Raw genomic sequence first — 15695 nt, forward strand, 5'->3', positions numbered from 1 at the left:
GGTGCAGACAAGTAGCATCTTAATATAAGTCGCAGGGGGATTCTTGTTGACCAAATAGCGACACATAAAATGGCAATGTGTTTTTGCTATTTGTAACATTAACTTTGGTGGCAAGAGCTTTACCTGCTTTATTTTTTATTGAGTGTACCTACAGTCAACTGATTGTTGCAAAAAAGAAGGCTATTTCCTCCAAAATCAAGTTAGTAGATATGGCATTTATCTTCATACTGATAAAAAAATCAACGTGTTAACTAAGACACTCACTGTATGATTTAACTTTGGACTGTGAAAAAACTCCATGATTGGAAAATGTTTGGTCTTCCATACAATCTATCAGGTCTTTAGAACAAGTAGGACACTCCTTAAGAACATCTAATAATACACTGTAGGAATCTTGTGGTCTTTGTATTAGAAGGTCTAAGATACATGTATTGCGGTCAGATTGTCTGGGATGGTGTTCTATTTCTTCTCTGTCTTCTTTCCTTAGAATACTTCTGGAAATCAAAAGATCAAGGACCTCATTATCTAGAATGGTGTCATGTATAATCTCATCATAGAAATGGTACAATCTGTGGTGAACTGAAAAAGGAAATAAAACATATCGGTACCATTATATATTATTTTCAGAGATATATTAGACAGATTAGAGAAATAATAGACATATATATATATATATTATTGTTTTCTGTTTAGTATTTTTATATTAAGATCCATTTTGTTACATCTCGTGATCAATTTTATTTGACAATCGCCAATGGCAGTCAGCAGGGTTAAAGAACATCAGTTAGTCAAATGCGTTTTGTTTAAATATACTTTTTTTCACTTTTTTGGTCTTTTGGGAAATGTTGTTTGTGCTGTATTTAGACTCTTCTACAACGAAATTTGTTTTACATGCACCCGTATAAAAATTGCGGTTTTTATCCAACGCAATCATAGGTTTGAACGTAATTTTCAATTTAGACTTGTTTATATATATAAAATGACTGAATAAATAGTCAACGATAAATCTTCCGGGGCGATGGATCATATAATTATGATTCAATGCACTACAAAATATAATATATAACAAGTCTGAAAGGGTACAACATCACCAAAAAAACACAATAAAACGAACAATATGTTAGATATTTCGGATAACAGATATCCTTCCTCGGTAATAGCACGATGTCAAATGAATCATGTCAATTCAAATTAAGACTCTATCAAAATCTTGAAATTTATACAATTTAAGCGAACGCTGGTACAAATATAAAATTTCCAAACACGGCACAATGACTACAAAGATATGCCAAAATAAAAATAGTAATTTACGATGTGAACTGGCACAACTCTAAATTCCCAAAGGTGGTGACAGTTGAGATGTTAAACAAATGCGTGGAAATACAGTCCCAATAAACAGTCCTGACCGATCTAAGCTGGTATGATATTTAAAATATGACAACGGTAGAGCAATTGCAACAGAGACTGCGTCTTTAAACATCCCAAATATATCATGTATATAGTAATTTGATGATAAGAAAAATAAGTGATAAATTTTTACTAAGGTTAAGTAATAGAACGTGGCTGCGTATTTACACATCCCTGCCAACTGTAATTAAAACTAGTATAATTAAAAAAATTCCTGAAAAAAGTAAGAGTCCAGTATGGAAGCCGGATTTACTAGACACAAGTGATTGCAGGAAATTAGTGATGGTAGGGAAAATTAGTGACTCTTCTATATTTTTACATCAATACCCTCTGGGGAAACTGTCCTGGGCTTTCTTATCCAAAAACTTTCCGGAGCAAGTCTGTCGGCCTTTGACCAATGCTCGTTGTGGTCTATGATGGTGATGGTAAGTTTTTTTTAGACCAGCTTGCGCGTGCCCATGTGATCTTAAATGACGACTTATGGGGAGGTGACCATTCATGCGTTTGTTGAATGGCTGTTCTGTCTCGCCAACATACTGCATGCCACATCGACACTGAAGAATGTATACAACATTCTGGGTTTTGCAAGTATATATATATATAACTCGTCTAAACATCAACCCAACAATGTTAGATCTGTTAATTTGCTTTTGCAAATTTTTTGTTCTTCCCTCGCCGGGATTCGAACCCATGCTACTGAGATATCGTGACTCAAATCGCCTGCACTGTAGCCGTCCCGCTAGACTACACGACCAACTGGGCTCCATAAAAAATGAAGCTTTCGGTGGCCGGGTGTTCCCTTTCCACGTCAGTTTTAATCAAGCGTCGTACTACAGTACATGATATATAAGACATGAAGATGTTATTCTTACAGATCAGCTAAATTATTTATAGTAAAGGATCCTACAAATTATTGTAAGATACAGTCACAGAAAAAAAGTATATTTATAATAAGTGCAGGCGATTTGGCGTCACGAAGCTCAGTAAATTAATATGAGATACAGTCACAGAAAATAAATATATTTATAAATACGTCTGAGTCAGTGACAACTCTACGACAGATTTGTCCATCGGATCACCAGCAGTGATGGTGATACATGGCTGTGTACATTATGTATATACAACTCGTCTAAACATCAACCCAACAATGTTAGATCTGTAGATTTGCTTTTGCAAACTTTTTGTTCTTCACTCGCCGGGATTCGAACCCATGCTACTGAGATATCGTGACACCAAATTGCCTGTACTGTAGCCGTCCCGCTAGATCAAACGAACACCTGGGCTTCATAAAAATGAAGCTTTCGGTGGCCTGGTGTTACCTTTCCACGTTAGTTTTAATCTAGCGTCGTACTACAATACATGATATATAAGGCATGGAGATGTTATTTTTACAGATCAGCTAAATTGTCTATAGTAAAGGATCCTACAAATTATTGTAAGATACAGTCACAGAAAAAAAGTATATTTATAATAAGTGCAGGCGATTTGGCGTCACGAAGCTCAGTATATATAGATAAACAGGCACCTAGCTAATATAAAACTTGTTTGAAATTAAACTTTATTCATAAACCAGTTTTTCAAATACTTAATCATTCATATTAATTTTTTTTACAAATTGCATCCAAAGATATAAATGAGTTGTTGATAAATTACCAGGCTTCTCACAAAAGAAATCAAAGTTACTCAATTTTAACACGGCACAATATATATATTCACGACAAACAAATATATTTCAAAGCACAGGATAAGCACTCAACTACCACTGACAATCACAAATATAGTTAATATTAATGAGAAAATATAGCGCAAAGCCATTAGAAATAATAGATAATATAAGCCAAACAGATTCGAATAAACATATGAGCTAGCAACAGTTTTAACTAGCACATTTTATAAATAAGCACATAGAATAAAATTAAAATAATAACTAACACAGTTGTAAGTGGCGGGTAGGAGGGTCAATAATTTCAACGATAAATTTCAAATGTACCGCGAATCCCGAAACAAAGAAATATATAAGAGCGTCCTGTATCCATGTAACAAATTAACCAATCGATATAAAGAATACTCGGAACAATTTCTTCTAAGTAAATGTAAGCAGTGATTCTCTTGGTAATTATTAATTTTCATAAAACTCAAAAATTACACCATGATTATTTGACAAATAGAAGATAGCATTAATGAAAAGGGAAATTCAGTATACCACATACCCAGTCAGAAATTAAAAAGAAATCACTTGAAAATCTAGATATTTGCATATCTTAAAGATGCCTTTAACTTAGATTTTTTGTTAGTAAAATTTATATAAAAATCATTTTGTATTTCTAGTGGGAGTTATTCAAATCTGTTTCTAGAGTAGCGTTTTTTTGTTTTTTACTGTTCCCCAATGAATTGAAATCTTTAAGATAAAACGAAATCACATTTTTCTATCTAATTTACACAAGAATTTTATAAGTATAATGAATATCAATTTTAGTACAATCGAAGAACTTCAAAAAATATCTTTAGGAAATATTCATTTATTGATACCATGGAACCTTTGTTTGATATCTATGGTATTTTGGGCAGAAGGTAAATTTGTTTTATCAGATTCTTGTTTAGTCCTCGACTTTTTAGGGAGAACAAATTTAAACAGATATTTCAATTTCTGTAATATTTAATTGCCCAAACTATATATAAGTAAATAGTTTACCTATAAGTTGACTGAGCAAATCCCATTCCTCAGACATGAGTTTGGCCTTTAGTTGATCTTTATAATCCCGGATAGCTTGGAGAAAACCACCTTTGTACTCTCTCTCTATGTAGTCTTCAATAGCCCGAGGTACAGTATACAGAATAGTATAGGCTACGTGTAACAAGTTGTCTTCGTCTTTCGGTAATCTGTATAATATACAATATTCCAGATAACAAATATGTATAGGAAAAGTTGGGCTTAAGTGATATAAAATAAGTTTCTCTCTCAATATACTGTGGAATCATTCATTTTTGTGTATTGAGGTAAAAATTGTATATTTGTTTTTTTGGAGTATGCACAAGCTTTTGATCATTTGAACTTTGTTGAATATATAACTTTATGGTTCACTTCCTGATTTTTAAGTTCTGACATCATTATTTTATTGTCAGAATGAATAGTAACCCTAACTGTAGACATGTAATATGTCTCGAGTGTATGCAATTTTGAAAGTAACATGGCAACACTATAACAGAACGATTACTAGTATATAAAACTTTCAAATATAATGATTGATTGAGTGATTGCTATTTGATTGATTTACATCCAATTATTTAAATTTTATTAATCATGACTAAAGGTACAGAACTAAGTATTATCTCTATGGCAATGAAAAATGCATATGCTAATACAATTTGATACCATTGACTTACTGTAATTGGTTCTTCTTAAGTTGTTACAACCCACTAACCATAACATGTAAAATTGTCAAAGATTTCTGTCGACAGACCGTGTTTAAGGGGGCAAGAGCAACACATCTCTTTGGAATTGAGATATGCAAGTATTTACACATATCTTTGACTAACAATAAATCGTCCCGCTTAATCTACCATTAACCACAAACTTTAAAACATAAACTATACAACAGTTTTAAAGTCAATAGACCATGACTGAGGATAGTGGGAGATATTATGAACATAATTGTGCAAATCGTGATACAAGCATGGAATTTGGTATAAAGGTTCACTAAATGATACTAAAAAATATCCGCTGCTGGCCAGAAATAAAATCATTTTTTCAAGATGGCCACCACACATTTCGGAAATGGCGTCATTACAAATTGACAATAATTCGTTAATCCTTTAAAAGGTGTGTTATATGTAAAATCCAATGTTAGATTTGATAAAAAGTAAATGATAGTTCCTAAATTACGACTAGACAATACATTAATGAAACTAAAGGTGACTTCCGGTTTCAAAATGCAAGCAAAAAAGTCAAAAATTTCAATTTTTATACTTTCAAGCAACTTCACAAGGGATGTATAATCCAATGTAAGTTATGATAAAACGTTAAAAAAAGTTCCTAAGTACGACGAAACAACACATAAATGAAAAAAAATATTGACTTCCGGTTCCAAAATGGCGGCAAATACGTAGAAAATATTTTTATAATTTCCATCAACTTAACAAGTGTTAAAGGGGCACTAGCTGTCAAATTCATTGTAACCGATTTGACTCAAATTCTCATATTTGGTTTATAACAATGTAAAACATTTATCCAAACTATCAAAAGTCTAAAATAAACAGTTTAAAGAGCATGGGGTAGATAATATATAGGTTCGTTTCGTGTGTATTTTAGTCCAGACGCCATCTAATTAACTATCGATTTGACCTCAGATGACCATATAAGCGATGTAAACAAAAATAAAGATACGAATAGATTAAACCAACACGTGCAATTGCATTTTTATAGGTCTGTTTGATTTTATTTTATAGATTAAAAATAGATGTTTCTCATTGTTTTTAACCATATAAGAATGATTTTATGTGCATCGAATTAGTAATCAAATGATTTACCGTAGTTTCACTTTCATTGTTGACATTCTTTTTCTTTAAATAACCAGTACACGTACAATGCATGCGTTGTCAATCTCTAGCTAGGGGTTAACTTGAAGTTCACATGAATACCGGTTAGAATGATGATGACGTTTTCACTTGCAAGTGAATCAGTCAAAAATTATGTTTAATCGCTTATTTCAACAAAATTAAAGGAAATTGATTGCTAAAAGCAAATTATTATTTCATTATTCCAATTTGATTAATGATTGATCTAAAAAAAATCATACTTTTTTTTATATATATATATCGTAGCTAGTGCCCCTTTAACACTCTTTGTTAAGTTTAAATGCCTAGTTTGGTTAGAAAGACCGGTTGCTTATTTTATAATTATCTGATAGTTGCCTATACAACAACCTGTATAAGGAAGGCCAGAGCGGTAGCATCTACAGTTACCAACACAGCTCGGTTTTCGACTCCGCATTTCAAAATTTTCTGACACGAGGATGCAACGGCAGTCAAAGAAGTTTATTTTGGTTTCCAACTGTCATCGATTCTTTCTTTCATCCAACCACAGTGTTCATGACTTGGAACACGTACCTGTCGAATACATGAATCGAGCTGAGCACAAGCAACTCCTCCTTGATAGACTTCTCTTTTGATGTGCTCTGGAAAAGAACCTCTTGTAGACGGCATTGCATGACAATGCCGCTGCTTCCTGGCAAACAATTCACATCGTGCCTCGCTCCATACTTAAGCCTAAAAAACATCCTTTAAAGCTGGAAAACCTTCCATTGTTAGCCAAGCTGACCTTTTGCCTTTCTCATGACAATTCGACAAAGTGCCACATCCACTAAATGCATGGACGAAAGGAAAAGCAGCAACACAAGGACCAAACGCATTTGATATGTTACGTGCAGGAAGCCATCAAAAATCGTTATTCATTCCATAACCTATCCGAAATTTGTTCTACCTAATTTTGCGATTGATGCAATTCTTGATACTATTACATCTGTGTCAGTACTACTTAAAATTGCATTTTACAACACTTTTCATAATCATGTCGAACATGGACAAACATTCGTGCATCTGCTTCTTCATGATTACAAGGGCATAGATAGCAAGTATCTTTATTGAAATTGCAAAGAATATTTTCACCATGAGTAACATATACATTTGTATTAGTCTCTTAAGAAGCAATTTTGTCAGCAAGAAACTTGAACAATTTCGTTTTGTTGTCATCTTCACAGAGAAAACTACTCCATACCCTTGGTGTTCTACCAGAACCAACACCTTTCCATCTGGCAACCTTGCCTTTGTCTTGTCACAGCCTTTAAATTATTCATTTAGTAAACATCAAATACAATGTCAACTTTTGAATACTTATCGATGCAAGATTTAACATAAGGCAGTATGACATCATTAGCATAATCATCAAATATTTTTGCCCAACTTTGTGACCTGGAATTTACCATTGCTGCCCCACCAACGATAAATGCGTCCGAATTCGGATCAGCAAATCGCAGAATGTTTCAAGTAAACCCATTTGCAGCGATTTAATACCACTATTTCAAGTGACATCCTGAGATAAAGACGGAGGAGCAGTTTGGTTTCTATGGATACAAAAATATTCCAAGTAAAACTGTCTACTATGACAAGAAATGAAAAGTCTAGAAAAGATATCTCAATCACTTTTAAGGTTCTCTAGCTTTGTTTTTGACAAAGACGTTTCCAGTTTCATTTTACGGCCAAAATAGGAAGTTGTTCTTTTTTATTTGGTTATAAAAAGCAGGTTTTCCTTCGTTTTGCATTTGCTTCAAAAGATCTTCGTATTGTTTGGACCAATATCTTGGAGTTTTTTTACATATCTTACCTGTTTCAGAATCAACAATTTCCTAAATGCAGTATTTATTTTACAAATCTGACAAACTCGTTCATACTTGCAAAGCCTTTAAAGCTGTTTAAAGAAATCTGTTTGTGTTTTCGTAGAGTCTTCATTATGTAGTTCGTCTGTTTAAGAATGACCCAAACCACTAGATCTTTCAAATTAATCTTCTAGTACACTGACTCCTGGTCCAGCTACCATCCATTTGTCTAAATGGGATCTTCGGTTAATCCTATGGCACCAATATTGCCCTTCACAGTTGCATTATTCTGTTTTTGTGCCTGATCAATTGTCTTACAAGAAAGAAATTTACTGGTCTTACGTACAGTGAAATTATCATTTTCTAATTCCATTGCCACCTGTGGGTGATGTTCGGGAAGGGAAGTCATATCTCGGAGATGAGTCGGTAACGATCGAGCATAATTTACACGATCAAGACCTAAAACAATACGCTATCATGCTTTATATGGACTGTCTAACTCATGAAATGAGCAAAATACCAAAATCAGAAGAAGTTCTTGATTTATAATTGAACGCCAGGAATTAAACTGGTCGAGATGACTCTATTTCCTTACACCAGTCTTTTAAATCATTGAACGTCACAGAGTCATGACATAATTATATATTTTGAGTTTAGCTTTCATAATTTTAAATTAACAATTTTTAAGCAAAATACATGCAGCTGTCTGGTGCGCCTGTCTAGTCCTAGGTACATTTGAATATACATAAAAAGAATCTGCCGTTCTTGGTGTTGCAATATTAGCTTCAGTAAGACAACAGGTCTATCCCCTATCACGCAATATATCACCCAGAGTTTTATAGCAAGTCATTTCAATGTGCAATCCACCAAACATGACGATACACTTATATTTTCCTTACAAATCAGGCCATTCCCACTGAATTTGCTTAGGCATTTCCAAAAGTGGCTGATCTGCAGTTACATTTGATGTTTCTCCAGATTAACTACATTTTCGCCTTAACCATCGAATACCTGAGAATTGCCTGGTAGGGCATACAAATCGCTCTTGATGTCTATAAATAGTTTGCACATGCGCAAAAGTGTGAAACACATGTGTATCATAACCTCTAAAAATGTTATAAAACCAATTAATAATATCATTAGAAATCCAAAAACACTAAATATATAGTAAATAGTTCAAATGTTTTTGAAAGAATTTTGTTACATTTTCGCGCATGCGCAAATACTGGATATGTCAAATATTCATTTTTAATAAATATGTGATGTAAGGAAGGTAGCCACCAGACCTGGTAATTGGTGTTTACTAAAAGAAGTTCAAAGAAATGTTTTCCAGAAAAATCAGTATTTTCAAACTTAAGAAAACAGCCATTTTAGAAAATGGCCGTGGCCATCTTGAAAAAAATAATTTTTTTAATGGCCAGCAGTTATTTCTTACAAAGTATATAATAATGATGCTTTGTGGTAATTTTCATGCTTGTATCATCATTTGCACAATTCCCTCGATTTTGCTTGCTAATATCTTCCACTACGAGGCAAGGCCAAATAATCTCTATTGAAATGATATCCTTATACAACTGGATATCAAATATCATTGCCTTATCATGCGTTGTTTCCCTAACATTCATGTTATCACAAGTGTTGACAAATTGTTGACACCACCACTGTCCAATAACGTGCCTGCCTTTTGCACACCCTTCCCCTCTTATACCACATCAGGGCGAGTAAAACTTTGTATTTTGACTAGAAATTAGAATTGGCTAGCTTTAAATTTCTTATCATGAACTTTTGGAAAATTGGTACCGGACCGTAGATATTAATGAAACAAAACATACAACTGTATAAACGCTTTCTTGTTTGGGAAATTAAATTTGAGGAGCAATTTTTAAACATTTATTGGTGCACAGTTATTCATTAAAAGTCTCAAAAAATACATCCTTCTTCAGCATGCGTCCTATTTGTGGCGGGGTAAAATACTAACTTGAAGCGTTTGTGTTTCACATGTGTTTGATTTTGTTAAAACACATTCCTTAAAGAGGAACTTTTCATATATTAAATGGCAAATTGAATTAAGAATAAGGCACAATGTCACGACCTTTGTAACTTGTGTAATCTTTTTACTTCTAGTTACCAAAGTATTATTAAGTGTATATTAAAACAACTTACGGTTGTACTTCAAAAGAACCAATATGTGTTCTTCTTCTTTGAATTTCTGCTTAAAAATAGATACATAACTATATCATGACTATTAAAATCTTTAGATATACAAAGTTACTTAGCTTTAACTTTTGTTATAACTGAAAGGATATTCGGTTTGCATATATTATTGATCAAGATAGAAACAAACATAGGAAAAAATTGTAAACATTTTATTCTTCTGACTATTTACTGTGTTTAAGAGACTGTTGTTTGTCTGACTATTTACTGTGTTTAAGAGACTGTTGTTTGTCTGACTATTTACTGTGTTTAAGAGACTGTTGTTTGTCTGACTATTTACTGTGTTTAAGAGACTGTTGTTTGTCTGACTATTTACTGTGTTTAAGAGACTGTTGTTTGTCTGACTATTTACTGTGTTTAAGAGACTGTTGTTTGTCTGACTATTTACTGTGTTTAAGAGACTGTTGTTTGTCTGACTATTTACTGTGTTTAAGAGACTGGTGTTTGTCTGACTATTTACTGTGTTTAAGAGACTGTTGTTTGTCTGACTATTTACTGTGTTTAAGAGACTGTTGTTTGTCTATGACATTGACACCTTAAGAGAGAGTTTGTCTATCATTTTAGTTACTTCAGTTTCTTATTTTTACAAGATACACGACTAGTTCTTTTCTATATTTTTGTTTTACCTTGACAGTCAGGTGTGTTATTCATTTCGCAACTTAGAGATAACAAAACTGTACACGTTGTTGTGCTTGCATACTAAACTCATAATTTAAAGTATTTGAAATCTAGAATAAGGTATCTCACAGATCTGGTAAGTCCCAAAAAGTTACACCTCACAAAAAATACAGTATCAGCGAAATGTGTGATGAAAGTTTTTAAAGTTTAAGTTTAGTTATAACAACAAGTTATCCAAAAACACGATAAGTAGGGGTCTGATATGAAGTCATTCTGTTGAATAAACACATAAGAAAAGTGTGTCAGAATTTTTTGTTAGATGAACCGATGAATGGAAAGAGGGATGAAGAGTAACAAATGTTATAAAGCCCCCAACTTCAGGTTAATCTCAGAAACACTGACAAATGATGGTTTGAATTAAGTGATCCATTTTACAGGGAAGAATTTTGAATTTATTTAGATATTCAAATTGAAAGTTTATAATTCACGAAAGTTAATTAATAAAGTAATGGTTCGATATAGAAAATATATAAAAAAAAACAATATACTTAGTATACTTGTCTTAGGACTGGATAACGACTGTAAATCTGTCTGAATAGTTTGAGAAGTACACATATCTGCCTCATCTTCATATTCTGTCATACTCAACTGAGATCGGTCTATGTTGACTGGCTTGTATGCTGATTGGTGCAGTAGCACATGTGCCTCAGTGAGCTGTGACATATCCATGTTTTCTATATTCAAACAAATATTCAATAATTGCAAGTAAATCATTCGACTTTATTGAATCCGTATTCATGTGACCTTTAATTTAACCCCTTAGCAATGGGATGAATTACGCATGAATTACGTATGTTCAGTTAAAAAAAGAAAAAGAATGTCAAAATTCAAAGTGAAACAAAGGTAAACCATTTGATTGACTGATTCGATCAACAAAACCTCTTTCTTATACAGGTGAAAACGATTCTTAAAATATATTTTAACCTATAATATGAAATCAAACAGACAGGAATTGGCTTTACTCGATATTAAAGGTCATAAGGTAACGTATAGTTGTTGATTTCTGTGTCATTTTGTCTCTTGTGGAGAGTTGTTTCATTGACAATCATGCCACAGCTTCTTTTTTAAATAGAGAAATCCAATATCACGAGCACGCTATCTCTTTAAACACATATGTTCCTATTGATATCTGCCATTCTAGAACACATTATATGTCACAAGCGCAGCCGAATGGTCAATTAAAGCCTCGTTGTCAATTAAGTACTCTACTTGCTGTCTTTGTTTTAAATTTGAACAACCCTTACTAGTATCGCTGAAAATCCATATTAAACATGTTGTTTGGCATATAAATAACATTATACCTTTTTTTCTTTTTCTTTTATATCTTTGTTTCCAAAAATAAATGGTAATCACCACTGATACTAATAACACTGCTACAGTTATCAATACAGCTCTGAAATAAGGTTGTGATATATTTATTATATGTTTATGAATCCAAGAGGGAGTTTCTTTGTTACAATCTCATCTAATGGTGATGGCAGAAGCACTCAGAGTGCACACGCTGAGATGTCTCGCCTGCTTTACTGACCATTGATTTTATGTTTGAAAGTCCTAAATACAACTTTTCACTACAAGTATAATTTCTTAACATGATCCAGGAAAATGAGGTCGATGTCAGATAAACTAAACCGGAAATACATTGTACATATTCATCTTACAATCATTCCATACACAAAATATAGTTGACCTATTGCTTATAGTTTCTAAGAATCAAACTTAACCAGGAAAACTTTAGATTTACCCATGAACCATGAAATGAGGTCAAGGTCAGATTATATATGCCAGACAGATACCTACATCTTACAATCAATCTATGCATTAAAAAAAAGTTGACATTTTGCTATTAGTATAGAAGAAACGAATTAAACCATTAATACTTAACCTTGACGATTAATTGAAATTAAATAAATTATAAATATAATTTCAAGGAACATATCAAGACAGTAAACAAGTGTTCCAATCTCTGGAATCACTCATATTTACCAATTTCGAATTTGAATAGCCATTAAAACGTGTCTCGATATTTTGCACATCCAACATTAATGATTTATTTTTGATGTTTCTATTATGGTTTCGGTTGGAAAATCTGCTCTGTTTTATCGTTTGTAGTTCAAATAATTATAAAATTGCCTTTTCATAACATCATTACCCTGAAAATTCTTAGGACGAGTATTGTGAAAATATCTGTATAAAGCCGAGATTACATGTTAGTTCAGTAAATGTGTTTTTAGTTTTTATAACCTATGGTGTATGTCATTTATGGAATATGCGCGTTGTTTTTAAAGTTTGCATGTTGTGTCGACTAATATTATTTGTTTTTTGCGTTTCAATGTAATGAATGTTCTTGCGTGTGTGTGTGCTGAATTTCTGTCAAGTAGTTTTGTCAGTTTAACGATATTTTTTAACATTGCCATAAAGCGGGAGGTTCGGCTAGCCATTAAACCAGATTGAATTTTCCAAGAGTTTTTGAAATGTCCTGTTTAAAGTCAGAAATATGGCAATTGTTATCAAATAGTTCATTTTCATGTGTGTTGGTGTATGTTTTTGTTGCATATCTGTGTTCCTGTTGTTCTTTTGTTTTCCTCTTACAGTTGATGTTTCCATCGGTTTTTGGTTTGCATCCCGAATTGTTTTCCCTCAATGGATAAAAGACCTTTGAACACCGGTAAACTACTGTTGCCTTTAATAATTATTCATGATAAATTAACATTGACCAATGAACCATTAATATGAGGTCAAGGTCAGATGATACCTGCCAGACATACCTTCACGAATTACAATCACATTCCTGTACTAAGTCAGGAATACAACTGTTGTTAATCCTGGTACCTTTGATAACTATTATCCATTCGTTCGATGTGTTTGAGCTTTTTATTTTTTCATTTGATGACGTACTTTCCGTTTTGAATTTTCATCGGAGTTCGGTATTTTTGCTATTTTACTCTTTTCTAAATTTGATACCAACTGATAATTTGTTACCCTTTCAATGATACAAAAACGCTAAATATACAACGCATGTTCAAAGAATAACCGTAATCAGACACGCCTATAACCAGTGGATAAACATGTTGTGTCTCCTCTACTGATCACGATTGAATTATAATTTGATTGATTGATTGATTAATAGTTGAAGCTTATATATGTTTCTACTACACAATACATGTTTATATAATAACCTTAATCAGACACGCGTATTGTTTCTCCTCTACTGATCACGATTGAAATATAATTTGATTGATTGATTGTTGAAGCTCAACTTAACTATCGCCATATATAACCATATTATTGCGGCCAGTTTTGTTTCTTTTTTGATGAAAGTGAAAATCAGTCTTATTCAACTTAATTTGTGTTTTGTGGTCATAAACATTGTGTATAATTTTTGTTTTTAGAGTGATGCAACAGCCAAAACGATTTCTTACTTACATTTCATGTTGAAAAAATGTACCGTAACCAGTAGTATCATCAGGTTGAATAGCATTTATATCTGAAACCAAATAACATGCTTTAATATTCAGAAAGTGTTTGCCTCTTTATTCAAAGGTTCAACAGATATATTCCTGAAAGTTTCACAATATTTTGGATACAACACAATTCTTAAAGCTTGTGTGTGTTGTGAATTGCATACAAGAAATGACACCTTAATTATGACAGAGAAGGGGAATACAAATCGTCAGAGGAAATACAAATTTTTTTTTATTTTTTTTTTAAATACTTCGCCTTACTTAGACATACACAATCATTGTCATTTACAATTATCATTTACTTAGACATACACAATCATTGTCATTTACAATTATCATTTACTTAGACATAAACAATCATTGTCATTTACAATTATCATTTACTTAGACATACATAATCATTGTCATGTACAAATATCATTTACTTAGACATACACAATCATTGTCATGTACAATTATCATTTACTTAGACATACACAATCATTGTCATGTACAATTATCATTTATTTACCTTGCATATGATGACTGCAAATTACAATCGGGAATGGTAGATGATAATTCATCTCAAAAAAATATCTGAAAAATATATCAATATATATATATATCAAGTAATTCCCTATCAGCACCCAATTTCATTTGGATGGCTACGCGTCCCTAATGTAGTTATTTTATATTGTTCCTATCATTTTATGTATTTTAGTTACCAAGATATTAGGCAAAATATTGGAAATCGTATCAGGGTAATAACTACTAAAAAGATCCTTCAGACAAGTTTTGCTATGTAGAATTATTGCATCTATCGTGTTCTGCTGATTATTTTTGCTATCAAAAGTTTTTCTCTTGCTACATTGTATTGTTGTTTTCAAAACAAAAGACCAAAAAAAAAGTAGTAAAATCTCTTATTTCTTATTTGCGTGAATTAGTTCCTAATGAACAATTTTGATGTGAATGAACAATATTTCGATCTAAACATTCTGATAATTTGTGAAAGTTCAAAGAGCCGATAACCTTGCCTCAAAAGTTGGCACGATAGAGAAAAAATTGCCTATCACTTTTTACCCAGATAATGTTTATCTCTATATTCTTAAAGGATTAGTTTCCGTTGACTCATAAACGATAAGACAAAATCAATATATTATATTGTTTACATGCAGTTGACAGTTGTGTTAAGACTAAAATCATACCTATTGAACAAAGGCATTTCCTAATATAATTATATTGTTTGTTAGTATCAAATATTCAACAAGTAGCATATTACTGATTTTCTTAAGTCGTATCAAATTATGTTTGTGAATCATTGCATCTATCCTAAACTATATACGGATAATAATTGAAAGTTTAACATTTTTGTTGTCTATTTCCTGAAAAAAACTATTTCCTGGTAAAATTATGTACAGAAAATAATCGAACGGAAATGTCTTGTGTTGTTTGTTTCTTTAAAATATTATGTTCTTGTATGTAATTTTCTTTTACTGATATCCATATAAATATAGGAATGATGCAATGAATTATCAATATGAGTTGTAACTATAAATGCAACTCAACTATAATGCACGGTTTAATC

The 15695-nt window shown here is 32.3% G+C and overlaps 1 protein-coding gene across 1 annotated transcript; it reads right to left on the reverse strand.

Annotated features, from left to right (window-relative positions):
- Positions 1 to 247: 247 nt before the first annotated feature.
- On the reverse strand, positions 248 to 15332 carry LOC139486683 (uncharacterized). Its single transcript, XM_071271602.1, has 8 exons — positions 15316 to 15332; positions 14643 to 14707; positions 14094 to 14154; positions 11972 to 12063; positions 11159 to 11344; positions 9942 to 9990; positions 4100 to 4287; positions 248 to 579 (listed from the first exon to the last, which is right to left on the reverse strand). The coding sequence occupies exons 1-8, from the start codon at positions 15330 to 15332 to the stop codon at positions 248 to 250; spliced, it is 990 nt and encodes a 329-aa protein (XP_071127703.1).
- Between the last annotated feature and the right edge of the window lie 363 nt (positions 15333 to 15695).

The sequence above is a fragment of the Mytilus edulis genome, chromosome 8 (genome assembly GCF_963676685.1).
Source record: "Mytilus edulis chromosome 8, xbMytEdul2.2, whole genome shotgun sequence".
Classification (NCBI taxonomy): domain Eukaryota; kingdom Metazoa; phylum Mollusca; class Bivalvia; order Mytilida; family Mytilidae; genus Mytilus; species Mytilus edulis.